Source organism: Juglans microcarpa x Juglans regia, chromosome 5D (genome assembly GCF_004785595.1).
Source record: "Juglans microcarpa x Juglans regia isolate MS1-56 chromosome 5D, Jm3101_v1.0, whole genome shotgun sequence".
Taxonomy (NCBI): domain Eukaryota; kingdom Viridiplantae; phylum Streptophyta; class Magnoliopsida; order Fagales; family Juglandaceae; genus Juglans; species Juglans microcarpa x Juglans regia.
Genome location: NC_054602.1, coordinates 12,069,054 through 12,088,564, shown reverse-complemented (window position 1 = coordinate 12,088,564; position 19,511 = coordinate 12,069,054). Strand labels below are relative to the sequence as shown.

General features: G+C 37.3%; 1 protein-coding gene across 1 annotated transcript; it reads left to right on the top strand.

The window, feature by feature from the left end:
* Positions 1–577: 577 nt before the first annotated feature.
* On the top strand, positions 578–18,326 carry LOC121264955 (cullin-4-like). Its single transcript, XM_041168353.1, has 17 exons — positions 578–1,086; positions 2,240–2,355; positions 2,462–2,808; positions 5,438–5,618; positions 5,891–6,013; positions 6,248–6,535; positions 8,229–8,354; positions 8,489–8,590; positions 8,684–8,737; positions 16,077–16,183; positions 16,283–16,343; positions 16,433–16,564; positions 16,684–16,821; positions 16,938–17,018; positions 17,207–17,287; positions 17,407–17,487; positions 17,831–18,326. Exons 1-17 carry the CDS (start codon positions 735–737, stop codon positions 17,942–17,944), a joined length of 2,484 nt encoding a protein of 827 aa, XP_041024287.1. The 5' UTR covers positions 578–734; the 3' UTR covers positions 17,945–18,326.
* The last annotated feature ends 1,185 nt before the right edge of the window (positions 18,327–19,511 follow it).

Below are 19,511 nucleotides of genomic sequence, written 5' to 3'. Positions count from 1 at the left end.
CAAAATTCACTTTTTCTATTTTACATATTGACTTTTACAATATGTCATCCATCAGCTTATTTATTTTTTCTCTATATCATTTAAATATTCTATTTTTTATTCTTTTTAAATATTTCATTTCTACCAATAAATTTACAATATCAATATTTTTTTATATTTATAATTTATTTTTATATATAATGTAAAATAATTCAGTCCTATACACGTAATACAAAAATATATAAGTCAAATAAAAATTAAAAATAAAATAAAATATGAAAAAATTGGTTTAAAAATAATTTAAAGATATTTTTTTAAAAAAAATGAAATATATATATTTTAAATGATGACCAATAAAATAAATTTGCTTATATGATAAAAATCAAAGTAAATAAAAATAAAAAGTAAATGAAATATCGACAATAAAAAAAATTTACAAGATGAATAATACCTGTTACATATAGTGAAATATTATAGTTAAATATATTTTATAATTTATTTTACATAATCAGGTGAAACTTCTTTTTAAAATAATTTTTTAAAAATTTTGGACTTGCTCTTAGAATAAATAATCTCGGATTTTTAGGAAAAAATAGAAAAAATACGCCATCTATCTCCCTCCCTCTCCCTCCCTCTCTCTCTCTCTCCCTGCGTGTGCCCCTCGATAGGCATATCTGTTCCGTTCTCAAATCTTCGTTTCCTTCATCTGTCTCTTTTTTGCGCTTTACAATGCCATCTTGATCACCTTTTATTTCATGTCTCTCCCCAACAAACGCTCAGCCACAACCACCAGCGACGCCACCACTATCCACACTCCGAACTCCTCTCCTCCGTCTTCTCACTTCCCCCCAATGAAAAAAGCCAAGTCCCAAGCCGTCGCCCTCGATCCCAGAAACGGCCTTCACTACTACCAAGACTTATCCGCCGCCACCACCGCCAATAACAGCAACAACGTCGTCGTTTTCGATCCCTCTTCTATGGCCCTCGACGACGATCTCAAGCCCGACGACTCCTCCGCCCCCCCTCGCTCCGTTGCCGCCAATTTGGCCAGGAAAAAGGCCCAGCCGCCTCAACCCGCCAAGAAGCTCGTCATCAAGCTCGTCAAAGGTTTCTAATGCTCGTTTATATTGATAACGTTTTTATAAATTGGGAATTCTAGGGTTTTTGTCTGTAAAGTTTTCGCATTTAGCGGGAATTTAAGACTTTGGCTTTGATTTTTAGGTGAGATTGAGCAAGTATGCCTGGATTTTATGATTTTTTACAGTCTATAGGATGGGGTTTAGAATTACTTTGATTTGTTGGGATCTGTGTCCTGATCCAAGAACCTTATTATAATTTAATTCCCTTAGTATTGATGCTTGAATCCCTTGTGGAACCTATGCAGTTTCAGCTGTGTAAAATAGTTGCATATGATTATTTTTCGTAGTTATTTGAGTGCATGTTCTCTTTTTTATTGTTGAGTTAGGGCTACCGGTCATGTTGCTCTTATTGGTTTCCTTAGGGTTAGCATGCTTGGGCTACTGATTTGATGATTATTACATTAATTAATGCTATCTGCTTGGCTATTAAACATCTTGAAAAGTGTCATGTTGTCATACGGTAATTTAAAGTGAGTACTTGTTTTAGGGGCACATTTCTTTAGGGGTTGGCGAATAAATACAACAGCTTGGAGTTGTTACTTTAAATCCTTGTAGTTTGTGGTTTAATTGTTCAATCCATAAATCCATATCAAGGGTTCTACAAGAAACCAATAGTCTGTACAGTATGTTGTTTCCGCATAACTTTATGTCAGCTGTGCCTATGTTCCTCTGGTTAGCCCTTAAACGTTGTTTCGCTTGGGTATAAGTAATCTGTAATTGTCAAGTATTGTTCCTGATTACCTCTACTCAGCTTAGATTTGACAATGATTTCAATTTTTGTAATGTCATTGTTGTTACGTATCATTGTATTGGCCATTCAAACTTTTATATGTATTGCCATTCTGAACTTTATCAGTGATCTTTAGATTTTTTTTTTCCTGTAGTATGCCCTATTTATCATGTTATTATGTTTGCTTACTACGTGCCATTTGTCAAATAAGAAATTTTATCCCATTCTTAGTTTTTTGGTGCTAAATTGGGTGATGCTTAGACAAGTGGTTGATCTGTTTTAGATAATCATCACAGTGTGACCTTGTGGAAAATGATACCAATTTGTTTGATGTGGTGCATATGGATGGAAAGAAATGACATCTTTCATTTTCCCTTTTGTTTCTTTGAAGCTAAACCAACGCTCCCTGCAAATTTTGAAGAGCTTACATGGGCAAAGCTCAAGTCAGCTATATCTGCTATATTTCTAAAGCAACCGGATCCTATTGACTCAGAGATACTTTATCAGGTAGAGTCTCTGCTACATTTCTCTCTTTCTTTGAACTTCTGTGGTTTTTTCTAATTTACAATTTCTCATTAATTATGACTAAACCAATGTATTATGTGTTCCTTAGGCTGTTAATGATCTTTGTCTGCACAAATTGGGGGGAAATCTTTATCGACGCATTGAAAAGGAGTGTGAATTGCACATATCTTCAGCATTGCAATCCTTGGTTGGCCAAAGCCCTGATTTGGTGGTATTTTTATCACTTGTTGAGAGATGCTGGCAGGATCTTTGTGACCAAATGTTATTAATTCGTGGTATAGCTTTGTATCTAGATAGAACATATGTGAAGCAAACACCTAATGTACGATCACTGTGGGACATGGGATTGCAACTTTTCCGCAAACATCTTTCATCGTCTCCAGAAGTTGAGCACAAAACTGTCACTGGCCTTTTAAGAATGATAGAAAAGGAAAGGTAAATATAATTCTTTTAAGTTGTAATTAGTAATAGTATAGTTTGGAGATTCTAGGGAAATATAAATCTTTGGTTTCAGTAGTTGCTAGTATATTGTTTTGAGGCTTTATGGCCCCTTGTTTTCCTCTTGCTTGGTTTTCTATGCTTCTTTGTGTATCTCTCATATATTTTCAATCTTAGTGTGGTGCTTGTGCATTGGAGTTGAATAAAGAAGGTATCTAGTTCCAAATGACTAAATTGTAAATTACTGTGACCTAGTGAGAGGAGAAGTTTTGATTGAATGAAATAGTATGCTCATATTTCTTTTTATAATTAATAAGAGATTTTATTACCAAGGGTAGGCATAGCCCAAATACACTGGAAGTATACAGGAGAAAAAACCTACATACACTTTAGAAACTGAAAATGACTAAGGGCCTGTTTGGATAGTGAGATGAGATGAGATGATTTGTGAATAATAGTAAGATTATTAGTAAAAATGAGATGAGATGAGATAATGTTTCATCTCACCTCTGTATCCAAACAGGCTCTAAAGCAAATCAAGAAAATTATCTCCATTTAATACAAGAGCCTTAGCCCAAACACACAAGGTATTAAAGAAAAACTCCCTAAGTTCTCCCATCAAGCGTTCTCTATCTTCAAAGCACCTCCCATCCCACTCTAACCATAAGCACCACATCAAGCACAAAGGAATCATCTTCCAAATGGCAGCTATATGTTGACTCCCCTCAAAACCTTTCCAATATGCCAGAAAATCCATCACATGCTTAGGCATCACCCAAACAATACCTGTCCTACCAAAAATCTCATTCCACAACGTCTTAGCCACCTCACAATAAGAAAAAGATGGTTAACAAATTCACCATCTTTCTTACACATGAAGCGCCAATCTACTACACAAAGTCCACGCTTTCTTAAGTTATTTGTAGTGAGAATTTTTCGAAGAGACCAACTAGCTGAAGAATGCCACCTACTAGGCACCTTAAGACCTTGTTTGGTTACGTAGTTCAGATGAGATTAGATGTTTTGTTGAAAATTGAATAAAATATTGTTAGAATATAAATTTTTAATATTTTTTTATTTTGGGATTTGAAAAAGTTGAATTGTTTATTATATTCTGTGTGGGAGTTTGAGAAAGTTGTAATGATGAGATAAGATGAGATAATTTTGTGTATCCAAACCCGGCCTAACTCTCCAAATGCATTTCCAGGGGTAATCATAGACACAATGACAGGTTAGTGCCTTATAAAAGGAACTAACCGAAAATCTGGAATTTCCTGCATGAACCCACAGCAAACCATCCTCCCTTCCCTGAACAATCTTCAAATCATATAATCTGCCAAAAAAAATCAGAAACTACATTTACTTCCCAGTCATGCACATTTCTGACAAAATCAACATTCCATTGAAGTTTATTATTCAAAAAATAAAAGGAATCAGCCACTGCAGCATCTTGGTTCCTAGCAATCCTGAAAAGGGAAGGGTAAACACTCTCGATAGCAGAATCCCCACGCCAAATATCATGCCAAAAATGAATCTTTGTCCCACTCCCATCCCCACCTCCCCCCCCCCCCCCCCCCCCCCCCTTGAATTTAAAATGATTGACGAACTCCCCCCAACCCATCCAAATGGACTTCCACAAATCCACCCCATACACTCCTCTATCATTAGAACACCAACTCCCCCTCATCCTCCCATATTTAACGTCAACAACAATTTTCCATAATGCATCCCTCTCAATATGATATCTCCAAAGCCATTTCCCAAGAAGAGCTTTGTTAAAAAGCCTCAAATTTTGCACCCCAAAACCTCCACACGAAACCGGTTGACAAACCTTATTCCAACTTACCTGGTGAAACTTTCTTTCCTCCCCTATACCTCCCCCCACAAGAAATTCTGAAAAAAGTATGCTCATATTTTTAAGTGGCATTAATGAAGCTGCCACTGAAAAAACAAAAATTAAAAAAAACTGCCATTGCTTTCTCGTGGATTTTGACACTATTTTCATGTAGTCCCTCGAGAGTTGTTAAAGGGGAAATCATTACGATTCTCCAGATGGAAGGTACATTGGCTTTAAAGCACTGTTGAAAATGGTGTCCTTTGGAAGTTTAAGAATACTGGATACCCCTTCAATAAATCCTCAATGGTGGCTGAGGCAGTGCCTTTTTCCTTTTGATTTGTGTGGGGTTTGGGTTTCAAGAATACTTTTAGGAAACTAAAACTGCTGATTATTGTCTCTAGTGGAATGACCACCATAGAAATGTTGTGTATATTTATGAATATTAGTTTAGAATTTGTTTTATGTTCCTTTTTTGGCATTGAGGGTATTGGAATCGCAAAATGACCAGAGTGGACAAGGCTTGGTGCGAGCAGTGTTGGATTATCAAGAGAAATATATCTTCTCAGTTGATATGTACTATATTTTATATTTCTCATAAATGGTCTAAGCATGTAATGGATGGAATTATGTCCAAAAAAAAAGTTGGTGTTCCTGCCAATAATAATCACGTAAATGATTAAGGACCTTTCGTTTTTCTTTATATGTGATTGATGGTTGGATAATCCATTACCATATTTAGAAACTTGGTATTTAAATTTGTAATTTGCTTTGTTCTATTTGGTATTTCAGATTAGGTGAAGCAGTGGATAGGACTCTCCTTAATCACCTTCTGAAGATGTTTACTGCTCTAGGAATTTACTTGGAAAGCTTTGAGAAGCCATTCCTTGAATGCACATCTGAGTTTTATGCTGCTGAAGGCATGAAGTACATGCAGCAATCAGATGTTCCAGATTATTTAAAGCATGTGGAGGTGCGGATTTTTCCTTTTTTTTCCCACCCTTCTCTCCCTTCTAACTACAAGCGCTTGTATGCTGCATCTTTCTTTTTCTGTGCTGTATTTTTAGTTAGTTAATTGTGTAAATTACTTGAAAAATGGTTTGCTGAGTGGAAAATTTTGAACTAGCTTCTCATCTGATTCTACATACTTTCTGTCTACCTTTTGATAAAAAAAAAAAAAAAAAAAAAAAAAAAACATACTTTCTGTCTACCTTTGAATGCTTTGTGGTTAACATATTGTTGCAGGCAAGGTTGCATGAGGAACATGAAAGATGTTTACTCTACCTGGATGCAAGTACAAGAAAGCCACTAATAGCAACTGCAGAAAAGCAACTACTTGAACGCCATATATCTGCGATTCTTGATAAGGTAGGAATTACTGCACGGCTTTCTCATTTTTCCCTCGGTTAATTCTTTCCTTCTGTTTAAGTATTGCCTTCTCTCTGCAAATAGAAAGGTTTCTCATTATTTTTCTTAATAGGTAAATGACATTTTAAATGGATAATTTGAGAAGTTACTAGTAATCAAATAAAAATTTCTCATCATTTTTAACAAGACTTATAAAAAAAAATCATTTTAAACAAGCCTGTCTATAATTCTTAGGGGTTCATGATGCTAATGAATGGGAACCGCATTGAGGACCTCCGGAGGATGTATTCACTGTTTTCAAGGGTCAATGCACTTGAGTCTCTAAGGCAAGCCCTTAGCTCGTACATCCGCAGAACTGGACAGGGTGTTGTCATGGATGAAGAGAAAGACAAGGATATGGTTGCATCCCTTTTAGAATTTAAGGCTTTGCTTGACACAATATGGGAGGAAAGCTTTTCCAAGAATGAATCGTTTTGCAATACCATTAAGGAAGCATTTGAGCATCTCATCAATCTTCGTCAGGTATCGTGTTCCATTTGTTTGCAATGTCATTTATAAACTTGACCAAATGATACTCTGTACCGTATTTTCTTATAAGGAGTTGCAAGGTAGAAAGTAAAACCAAAGGAAGAACAAGATACAGGCATGAAAGGATGGATTTAGTGTTAGCAAGTGTTAAGCTCTAGTTAAAAGAGTTAACAGTAGTTTTAATAATTTTTAGTATCACAATTGGATTATTTGCAAATACTTATAAAAAATTATTTGCAAATTGTCAAATTGCTCAATGTAAGTTATTACCTCTTTCCCTCTTAACTTTCCTGGAAAATCAGATTTTTCATGTTCTAGGATCATGTAAGAGCTTGACATATAATCTGAAAATAGAAATGGTATAAATCAATCCATACAGATGTTAGATTCATTCTTTCAAAAAATAAAGTTAGTTTGGTGCAATTATAGAATTCCTTGGCTACTAGCTTGTGGGTTCAGTTTTTGAGAACTACTTGAAAAATTGCTGAAGGGTAGGACTGTATCCAGATCAACCTTTCTCAAGGCTCTGCTTTGCTTGGGACCACAATGACTAAAGTTTTTTTTTTTTCTTTTTGATAAGTAATAATAACACAATGACTAAAGTTGTTACTTTAGATCTCATCTCATCTTTATCACATCAGATCCAAATCGGATCAACCTTTCTTGGAGTGAGGTAGCATGATTTCACTGTTTTATGCCCATGTGTGTAAGGTTTTTATTTTTTGATTAATAGTCCAAAGTTTTATTAAAAAAAATGCAAAAGGTGTGTTTGAAGTTCACAAGATGTATACAAGAGGACCATGTGTGTACGGTTAACTAACCAAAAGAATAAAAGTAGAGATAAAAAACTAAATGGTTGTGTTGGTAATATACTAATATTTAGGTTTTTATGTTCTTGTAAAGAAGGAAGTGCTTAAGAGTCAACCACTACACGTGGCTTTCAATCTTCTTGGCTGGTGAAGTTCCATTTCATTGTTTTGAATTGCTTGTCTTTTTTCTTTATCTTTGGAGGAGGGATAGCAAGAGAGACTTAAGAGCCATGTAGCTTATATTATGCGGCTGATACTGCTAGAATTTGGAGTTGAAGCTTCTATCTGAAAACAGAAAAAAGAGTGGAAGATGCATCTATTGAGGCTTTTTTTCATGAGTAAAAGCAAATGCTTCTATTGGGGATTAATAAACACAGGAACCAGAATAGCCAAAATGTGGTTGATTAGCAATCCTAGAATGGATAATCCCAAATGATAAGCATTTGAGACGAGTGTTAATGCATACCATTTTATGTATATGCTTTAATAGGAATGCAACATGTGCCATAAAAAATTTTTTTTTTTTTATTTTACAAATTGTTGCCAACAACTTTTTCTTGTGGATCCAGCATGTGAACCTCCAGACCTCTTGTCTGAGCAATCCAATTACTAATTTTCTATGTAAAGAAGGATCACAAGTTTTGAACATAATACCTCATGTAACTTTGTTACATTATATTGAGTACCCTAAACAAAGCTGATAATACTTGAAACCACTAGGTATTTTATCTTTCACAATGTAAGTTTTTCTAAGAAAGAACATTTTTTCAGGAACTTATTAAAATCCTTTCCAATCTTCACCTTTATTATCAGTCGCTTATCATTTCTTACATATTTCAATTTGACGAAGTGTACAATGTTTGTTCTTCTTTAAATAGAACCGACCTGCTGAGCTTATTGCAAAGTTTCTGGATGAGAAGCTTCGTGCTGGGAATAAGGGTACTTCTGAAGAGGAATTGGAGGGTACTCTAGATAAAGTTTTGGTTTTATTCAGGTTCATCCAGGTTCGTTTGACTCTTGGATGGACTAACTAAAGTTCTATTATCGGTTAATGTTTCATTCACTTATTACTTGCTTTTTTCCCACACGTCTTCAAAATAATCCTGAGAAACATGTCCTATATTTTTGGTTAATGAAGGGCAAGGATGTGTTTGAAGCATTCTACAAGAAGGATCTTGCAAAAAGGCTGCTTTTGGGGAAGAGTGCTTCCATTGATGCAGAGAAGTCCATGATCTCTAAGGTTAGGGATCGATATTCTAGTCTTATATACATTTGATTTTTTTTTTTTTTTCTATGTTTTCATAGTATTTACAAGTTTTTATTGCCAATGCAGCTGAAGACTGAGTGTGGGAGCCAATTTACAAACAAACTTGAAGGAATGTTCAAAGTATGTACTTAACCTAAATATGTTTAAAGTATGCATATTAGCTCATCAAATAAGTGTTTGGTTTGGAATTTTTTTAATTTTTTTTATACGTAAGAAAAATTTATTAATCCTCATAATTAGGTGAATTCCAAGTACACATGTAGTATACAAGAGAAATATACCTAATTACAGCCTACTAGCAAAGAAAGAAGCATACAAGTCATTAAATTTAGCCCCCTCTAATACAATAGCCTTAGCCCAAAGTCATAAGATTGGTAAAAGAGAGCTCTAATACTCTAATAACCCCCCCCCCCCCCCCCCCCCCCAAAAAAAAAAAAAAAAATGAACGTTCTCTATTTTCAAAGCATCGTTCATATACACCACATAAGACATAGAGGCACAATCTTCCAAACCTCTGCTACTTGACGATTTCCTTGTACTCCACTACAACAAGCCAAGAGATCCACCACCCTCTTAGGCATCACCCAAGCAATGTCCAGCCTTACAAAGATATCATCCCAAAGAGCCTTCGCCACGTCACAATGGATAAGAAGATGGTTTGTTGATTCTCCATTCCTTTCGCACATGAAGCAACAATTTATAATGAAAATACCGTGCTTCCTCAGCTTGTCTATGGTCAGAATTTTTCCGTGAGAGGCCAACCAACCAAAAAACCCAACTTTTGGAGGCACTTTGCTTTTCCAAATATGCTTCCAAGGGAAAACAGTAGATGATTGAGAAGTCAAAGCATTATAAAAGGATCTTGCTGAGAAATTCTTGTTCCTGGGATGAATCCACAGCAGTTTGTCCTCTACACCATGCTCCAAAGACAATGCATACAGGGTGCTGTATAAATCAGAAATATCTCCCACTTCCCAATCTTGAACTGCTCTTATAATTAGCACATTCCACTGCTGCCATTTGAAGTGTCCATACGGTTAGCAACTGAAGCTTCCTTATACAATGGCTATTCTGAAAAGAGAAGGAAAAGCCTCCTTAAGAGCAACCTCACCACACCAAACATCAAACCAAAATCTGACCCTAGTGCCTCGACCCACCATAATAAATCCTCTCAGCCCTTCCTAATAAATTTCCAAACACCAACACCAAACGAACCATGCACTTCATTAGATATCCAACTTCCTCAAGTGCTCCCAAATTTAGCATCAAGCACAGTCCTCCATAAAGCATCACTTTCTTGGTGGTACTGTCCAAGCTATTTCCCAAGTAAGGCCTTATTGAAGATGACTCAACTTTCTTATCCCCAAACCACCATAGATTTTTTTTTTTTTTTTTTGGGAGGGGGGGGGGGGGGGGGACAAATCTTATCCCATTTAATCAAATGGAACTTTTTCTCATCTCCAAGTCCACGGGGGGGGGGGGACAAATCTTATCCCATTTAATCAAATGGAACTTTTTCTCATCTCCAAGTCCACCCCATGACAAATCACAGAAGATTTTTTCCATTCTATTAGCCACACCAAGAGGAATCAGGATAAAGAAAGAAAGTATGTAGGGAGATTGGATAACATACTCTTAATAAGAGTGATTCTAGCCCCTTTGGAGAGATACATCCTTTTCCAACCAGCCAATCTATTAATTTTTTCGATAACACCATCCCATATTGACTTGGATTTATGAGGGGCCCCCAATGGAAGACCAAGGTACTTCAAAGGCAAAGAAGAGACCTTACAATCCAAGATGTTAGCCAAGTCTTCAATAGAATCAACCAAGCCAACCGGTTCCAATTCAAACTTAGATAAGTTCGCCTTAAGGCCCGAAACACTTCAAAACAAAGCAAGAGAGCTCTCATTGATCAAATATGATTAGGATCCGGCTCACAAAAAATTAAAGTATCATCAGCGAAGAGAACATGAAATACATTGATGCTCCCAAATGATGTACCGCCCACTGAAAAGCCAGAGAAGAAAGATCCATCCACCGTTGCCTTCAACATTCTGCTCAAAACATTCATAATTAAAACAAAGAGAAAGGAGATAAAGGATCTTCTTGTCTCAAACCTTGGGAGCTGTTGAAGAAACCCTTGGGAGTGGCATTGACCTGCACTGAGAATCTAGTGGTAGTGATGCAATGCTTCATCCAATTGCACCACCTTTCCCCAAAACCAAATCTACCAAGGATGTAGAGTAAAAAATCCCAGTTAACATGATCAAAGGCCTTCTACTATCCAAACATTCATTTGCGATAAGGACTGAGTCCAGAATCTCTCTCCCTTGGCAAAAACATTTTATGGCTTTGAAATAATCTTTTCCATGACTGTGCTCATACGATTGGCAAGAACCTTGGATATGATCTTGTAAACTCCACTCACAAGACTAATGGGGCGAAAAGCTTTCACCTCTACCGACTCGGCCTTCTTTGGAATAAGGGCTATGAAAGTGGTATTAAGGTTTTTCTCGAATTTCATATGTGAGTGAAATTCGACAAAAACCTTCATAACACCCTCCTTGATAATGTCCCAACAGACCTGAAAAAAAGCCATTGAAAAACCATCAAATCCCGCCGCTTTATCGCCGTCTATACCTTTCAGCACATTATACATCTCTTTCTCTTCAAACATCCTCTCTAACCATTCAGCACATGATTGATCAATCGTGTCATATCAACCCATCAACCTTAGGCCTCCAAGAGAATTGCTCCGTAAGTAGATTGTAAAATAACTGCACTGTGTGTTCCTTAATATCATATTTGTCTGTTGGGCTTGGGCTAGGGCTTTGTTAATCGAAGGAACCAATACTTGCATATCCTGGATGCTAACCAACCAATAATAACCGCAAAGTCTGATTCAACACATCCTGTAAATTTAATTGCCGACATAACCGAAGTCCATCATACAAGGTTCTACATTCAGCAATGTTATTAGTGGCATAACCATATGCATGTGCAAACCCCCAAGGACGTTGCCATTAGCATCCCGAAGAATACACCCCCCACCCAGCCTCACCCAGATTACCGCAAGATCGTCCATCCACATTCAGCTTTATTCTTCCTCTTTCCGGTGGACTCCACGCAATTAGCTTAATTGGCTTGGAAGAAATAGGAATAATCGGACAAGCGAGCCGCTCCATGACCTCCCTATCCTCACCACCCATATGCTGGAATTGTTTAAGCAAGCAATATCTCTAATCCGTACTTTAACTGATCTAATAACATTTTCAGGCATAAATTTAGTACCTTCCATTCTTGCCGCACATCTTACCCTCCATATCGCCCAGGAAATGACTATAGGAAGAGACCCCCGAAGCCATCCAACCTGAGAACCCATAGAAGCTCTATGCCACCAACTCCACATCATCCCCTCCCAACTCTTGTATACATTCAGTATACTTGGTTATGCCTATTGGCATTAATAAATTTTTACTTATTAAAAAAAGCATCAGATCTGTCCATAAGAATATTACCTTCTGAATGCAGCACCTCGATGGCATTAAATCTTCTATGAGAGTTGGGCTCTCTATGAAAAAATCTGGTGCACTTATCTCCTTCCTTTAGCCAAAGGGCATGGGATTTTTGTTGCCAAGAAATCTCTTCCATAAGAGTTAAGTTTTTCCAGATCAGTCACTACCATAATCTTCCTTACCTTCTCCTCATCCGTGAGAATCTCAGCAGTCTCCTTCTAATCAAAGCATGATAGTTCCTCAAAGAGTCTTCCTCTGGCTGTCAATCATCCCAAAATCTTCATCATTCCACAGTTTCCGATCTTTCTTCAAAGCTTTAAGTTTTCCAGCCAATACAAAACTAGGCGTGCCAGAAAAATCATAAGAGGACCACCACAATCTCACCTCCACAAAATCAGCTTTTAAGCACATATTTTCAAATTTAAAATATCTATGTCCCTCATGAAGACCCCCACAATCTAACAAGATGGGAAAATGGTCCAAACATAATCTCAGAAGTCTCTTTTGACATAAATCAGAAAAATGGGACTCCCACGATGAAGATACGATAAATCTGTCCAATCTTGATCAAACCCTTCCATTTGACCATGTGACTCCCCCCCCCCCCCCCCCCCCCCCCCCCCCCCCCCCCCCCGGGGGGGCAACCGGCCCCGCTGCGCCAAAAGGTAAATCAACCAAGTCCAGGTAAAAAATAAGATCAGAAAAATCTGCCATAGTTGGGCTACGGGGTAATACTAGAATCCCGCGACCTCTTAATTGGGAAACGGGTGGATATTAAAGTCCCCCCAATAAACCATGGCCCATCCCACCAACTACATAAACCAGCAATCTCCTCCCAGGGGAACCGTCTACTGCTGTCTAGATTAGGACCATATACACTGGCAAACTTGTAACCATCATCCACATTTTGAAATGAACAAGCCACCAAATAATCCCCAACATACTCTTCAACCATATTGACAACTCTCATATCCCACAACAAAGGAATACTCCCGATGCCCCATTAGAGGCAAGATAGACCCAACCCATATGAAGACATCCCCACGGACTTCTAACAATACTTCTATAAATAAACTTTAGTTTGGTCTCTTGAAGACAAATGATATCAACCTTCCAACTTCTTAACAAATTTTTAATTTTTAACACGGAGGCACTTACAAGGATCATTCAAACCCTTACATTCCAAGATAAAATCTTAGGTTTCATTAATAACAGATATTCGCCCTAGCCTTGCTCTTTCCCCTACTTGCACTACCTTCCCAAGCATCATAATTAATAGAGCATGCAAGTCTCTTCAACTCCCTATTTTTTTGGGTGTAAGACCTAGCCAAGAGGGGCTGGCCTGCCTCAATAGCCACGAGGAGGGCTTTAAAATTGGTCTTTGAAACCCTCACATGAAATCCCTACACATTCCTGTATTTCATCCACTTTCTATAGAACCCAATCTGACTGAAGATTTGTCCCACGTGAACCTGGTAGCACAGAACAGATAGGACTTGGGCATTCGCAGCTCCTTCCTCACCATAAAAAAAGCAATCAACACCATCTTTTGACTCCCTACAGACCAACTACAACTTAGACACCTTCACAGATCCTTTGTTCACAACCTCCAAGTTATACTCAAGAGTGCATGGAACCCCAGCATAATCCTCAATGGACTCATCCTGGACGTGCGACCTACACCCACGGAAGGACACCCGTGACTATCAGCAGGCTGCAGAGAGCCTCCAGTGATCTATGGCGACCCATTTTCGGCAGCAAAAAAGGGAGACAGCAAAGTCACGTTGACCTCAACAGTCTCCTTAGCCAAATCTTGACTAATATTGCATGGGAAAACAGATCCTTGCTCCGGCAAGCCATCTAGAGGGTCGTCGGCATCCAATGACCTTTTTTGTGCTGGCCGTGAGGTCCCTGGATAATGCGATGGCAACGCCTCGGAGGGAGCCACGCTTTGGCTCGAGGAAGATCCGGATAGAGACTTGACACGCAATTCACGCTCGGACCGTAAGGGTTGGGTTAGCCCACCCAGCTTCAAACTCGGTCCAACATCAAATTATATCCCTTTAAGCCCAGACTTATTTTGATCAAGAAACCCACGACTCAAGCCCAGGCCTGCATCTACCTTACTCACAAGCTTTAAAATCCTCTCCTGCATCCCCGACAACTCAGCCTTTACTGCCCAGAGCGCCCCTTCAGCTTCCCCACCGCCGAGCAAGCATCGAAAGGAGCACTTCTGCCAACTTCTGACGCCAGGCGCTGACAATTGGTAGCATGTGGAACGACCTCCTTGACTCTTGAAGTTTCCTCCCCCAATTTCTTCTTTTGCTTCTGGTTATCGTCTACCATCCTAGCTGAAAGTCGTCCTGTCGAAGTAGGAGCCTTATTCCTCAAAGCCATGGTGTACGACACACCATTGGAAGAGGAGGGCCCAGCCTTAATATATGAACCTCCAATCCCCCTACGGCTAATCAGAGATGACTTTGCTCTATTTTCGTCTGTAGAAACAGAGGCTAACAAACCTATGAGCAAATGTAAGTTGTAAACAAAATCTTCCCAACTCTGACCGTTACGACCTTTGTGAATGGCCAAGACACCCCTTTTATTCCCCTTCCCTAACTCATTCAGTAGCAAAAAACGCCCCCTCAAGTTTACATTATGCTGGATAGTAAGAACACCAGAGTCCAAACGTAACTTTCTGACAAAACCAGTTTTTCAAGAGTATTTGAAGTAGTCCTCCACCATCCTAGCCACCCAAGAAGCTGACAGCCAATGAAGAGAGAAGGAAGCTGACACCCTTCTCTACACTTTTTGGTGATACGGATATGATCACCACCCTCCTTTGCAAAAACAAAGGACTTCAATTCCACCCTTAATCTCCTAGTACCCGGCATCTGCTTGAGTCTCCGAAAAAAGATGAAAACAGGATGAAAGGGATTTTGGAATTTTTTAATTATCATTATTGCTATTAAATTATCATCTAATCGAAATTGTAAGTTGTGGGCTCTTTTCTTTTCCCCCTTGGGGGTTTTGTGTTAAAGGGTTTTTAGAAATTGATGTTTGCTTGTATGTTATTATCTAGATTTTGCTTCCAAGACTTGATCCCATGAATGGACAGCAGTTTCTGTTCTATCAGCCAGCCTACACATTCTCGTTTGGAATGACTCTTGTGATAGAATGACCTTCCAGACCATCTGCGTGGTTTGGTGTTGAAACCTGAGTCCTGGCCTCATTAGCTCCTCTCTAAAGTGAAGTTGAGACTAGGGTCTCTAGTAGTTTTCTTTACCTGGTTCGACGGTTCCAGTGCGTTCTAGGTTTAAGCTGAGGTTACAATATTATATTAAGGCCGGGAATCTTTGTTTAGTCTCATTAATTGGAGTTTTCATTATGGGAGCATTTGCGTTAGATTTCAACCCTCTTTGCCCATGCTATAATCATGTAAACATGAAATGTATCCTTCTGGAGGCAATGTATAAATATGCATATATTGACTTATTCCAGTTCTTATGCGACAAACCATTTGCATTTTGAATACCAGATCAACTTTTTATATTTTCCAGGAATCTGGACCTCAAATTAGTAATGGTATAATGATAAGTTTAGACAACCTTTAATGCTGCACTGCACTACTTGTCTTCATATGTGTTGTGTATATGGGGGCTTTATTTTTCTCCTCCTGATTTCTGTATTAATGAAGTTCAGCGAGTGGGAGATGAAGCATGGGTTGAATATCTACAGTTAAAGCTCACCCTGAGCTCCTGTAGGCATTTTGATAGCCTCTATATTATTCTTATCACTTTAGAAGTTACGCTATGTGCTTTTATTTCTAAAAAATCTTTATCACTGATTTTATGTTCTGTGAAGACAGTTACATTAATAGCTTTTATAACGAGTTTGTATGGGTTAATAATAGTTTCTGTGGGTATTTGGAAAAATATTGTCAGGACATCGAATTATCAAAAGAGATAAATGAATCTTTCAAACAATCATCCCAGGCCAGGACGAAACTCCCGTCAGGGATTGAGATGAGTGTGCATGTTTTAACCACAGGGTAGGTCTTACTTTCATTAGTATCTTCAATCATAAGCAGAATATTGATTTACTTAATGTACCCAAGGAGGCTAATTTGTTTTTGGATGGCTACTTGCAGGTACTGGCCAACGTATCCTCCCATGGATGTTAGACTTCCTCATGAATTGAATGTCTACCAGGTTGGGGGAAACCGCTGGCATATCTGCTTCCTACTGTAGTTAATATCCTTGTATTTTCTAAACTCTTTTCTGTATTTTTTGGGCAATAGGACATTTTTAAGGATTTCTACCTGAGCAAGTACAGCGGGAGGCGCTTAATGTGGCAAAATTCATTAGGTTACTGTGTGTTAAAAGCTGAGTTTCCTAAAGGCAAAAAGGAGTTGGCTGTTTCACTATTTCAGGTTGGTCCCTTTTAGGCCGTTGTGCTTTTTTTTTTTTGGGTTGTATTTCTTTGATTAATTTTGCTTACCCTAGTCAACAACTTAATGTATTGTGGCATGTTATCTGTCTTGTGCTCCAGACTGTTGTTTTGATGCTCTTTAATGATGCCGAGAACCTAAGTTTTCAAGATATTAAGGACTCCACTGGGATTGAGGATAAGGAACTGAGGAGGACTTTGCAGTCCCTTGCATGTGGAAAAGTTCGAGTCCTACTAAAGGTAGGTAGTCATGCACATTGCATGACTGTGAGTCTTAAAGATGGTACTTGCAAAGTTAAGTCTTGGGATTTTTTTAAACTTTTTTTTCTCTTTTCCCATTATTATATGTGCTACAGTTGCCCAAGGGTAGAGATGTGGAAGATGATGATACATTTGTGTTCAATGAAGGATTTACAGCTCCTCTTTACCGAATAAAGGTGCATCTCTTTGTATGTTGAGTAACCAGCGGCAGTTGATCCCAACCTTGAATAAGCCTGACAAGAAAAGTGCACTTTTGAAATCAAATACTTTCACTTTTGAATTTGGGTGAAAGAAATGGTGATTTTGAGTTATGATTGCCACTTACATGATGAGCTTGAAGCTAACATTGCATTGATGGAAACAGGTAAATGCAATCCAGATGAAGGAGACAGTAGAGGAGAACACAAGCACGACCGAAAGAGTATTCCAGGATCGTCAGTATCAGGTTGAGTTTTATTTTTTATTTTTTTTCTATATAAATATATCAACATGCTAACAAGATTCCGAATTGAAACTATCAACTATCCGTAAGTAATTTGACATTACTTGCTTGCTACATTGTAGGTTGATGCTGCTATTGTTCGAATAATGAAGACAAGGAAAGTACTGAGTCACACGCTTCTGATAACTGAACTCTTCCAACAGGTAAATGTTTTCTGTTTTCTGTTTTCTGTTTTCTGATAAGTGAAGCATTTATTGAGTGGTATAGGTTTTTGGGTTTTAATCACTTGCTTAAAATTTTTGAGATCTTTGCAATGCAATGCAAGGCTGAGGCAAATTCAGGTCCTAATACAATTATCAAATACCAAGAGTAATGCTGTTGAAATATGAAGAGAAAATAGTTAATTTTATTCAATTATTGATTTTGTTGAAATGTAAAAGTGCCTATCTGAACCGTGATTAAAACACAATGTGATTGTTGACCTGAGGGGGCATAAGCTGTATTGCCTGACCGATCTATTGGAATGTATTGTGTTATGGTGAACAGCTCAAGTTTCCAATTAAGCCTGCTGATTTGAAGAAAAGGATTGAAAGCCTCATCGACAGAGAGTATCTGGAGCGGGACAAGAACAACCCACAGATATACAACTACTTGGCGTGATTGTAAATGACACGGCAAACTTGTGTCTTCAGCAGAAGCCGATGTTGGTTAAATCCCTTGCCAGATTAATGTACAGTAACTTGTAGCTTTCAATTTTTTGTTGAGGCCTACGCTGATTTTTAAAGCATATTTAGTCGCTGTTTCCAAACTTTTCCTTCAGAGGGCTTTGTATGCTTGGACACTTATTTGGCCAAATGGTTATTTCAAAAAAAAAAAAAAAAAAAAAAAAGAAAAAAAAAAGAGAGACAGAGAAAAGGGAAAATAAGAAAAGAGGAAATGCTGGAATGAATTATTTTCAGAAGAATCCCTTATTACATACTGACGGTAAAAAGAAGCAATCTTTGTATCGTATACTCAGTTGAATGTTATCTTTCCTTCTTCAGCTGTGTCCTTCATTCTTTAGTCAAATGATTCCAACATCGTTACTCATCTCTGTAACCAATCTTGTTATTATACATTAGTTATTATATATCAATATTACATGTTATTATATATTGGACCATTTGTTATTAAAAAAAAATGTATACTAAGTATAATCACTAGTATAATACCATTTAACATAGAATATTACTAAGTCTAGTATATAATTAAGTTAGAAACTAATATAATAATATGTAATACTTTAGTAGAACAACATGTAATTAAATACTATAGTACAAGTCTATAATACTAATAGCCTATTAAATTCTATTGGAATAACTTATAAGTTAGAAATTAGTATAAAATATTATATTGAATTAATAACATGTAATACTATAGTATAATAACATGTAATGTCTAGTATTACATGTTATTAGACACTAGTTAAATAATAATTGTTAATAATAAATACTAATAATTAAAATTAAGTGATAAAGGAATTATAAAAACTATAAATAAAAAACTTAGGATTAAACATAGCTTAAAATTGATTTAGGATTTAGATTAGGCATTTAGGGTTTGAATTAGGGTTTAGAAAAAAAAAAAAAAAAAAAAAAAAAGAAAGTCCAACAGCCCAACTTAAAAGGGTCAAAAAGTCAGCCTAGCTTGCAGTCCACGTAAAACGGTGTCGTTTTTATATGGTAAAATGGCATCGTTTTACGTGGTAACTTAAAGCCCTAAGGCTTCCAAACTCACCCTCCCTTCCTAGTAGGGGTGGGCAGCGGGGCCCCGCCTCGTATCTAGGGCCCCTAGTGGGGGCGGGTGGCAGGGAGGGCCCAACCCTGCCCTGCATTTCCCCCACTCCGCCCCCGCCCCCATTTATATATATACAAATATATATTATACATATATAAACATAAATATATATTTATATTTTACAAATTGTGTATATATAAATATATATTACACTTTGTTAGATTTGTTCACAAAATATGTATTGACAAATTTAAAAACTACACAGTTTATAAACTAATACACTACAATTTACACAAAATATGCACTAGTAAATTTAAAAATTACATAGTTTTTAAATTATAGTCATATTTACAAAATTTAAATTATAATTTGGATCTAAAAATGTATTTTTAATTACTTTTGTATTTATAAATAATTTTTAAATCAAATAAATGTAGTGCTTTTTTTTTAA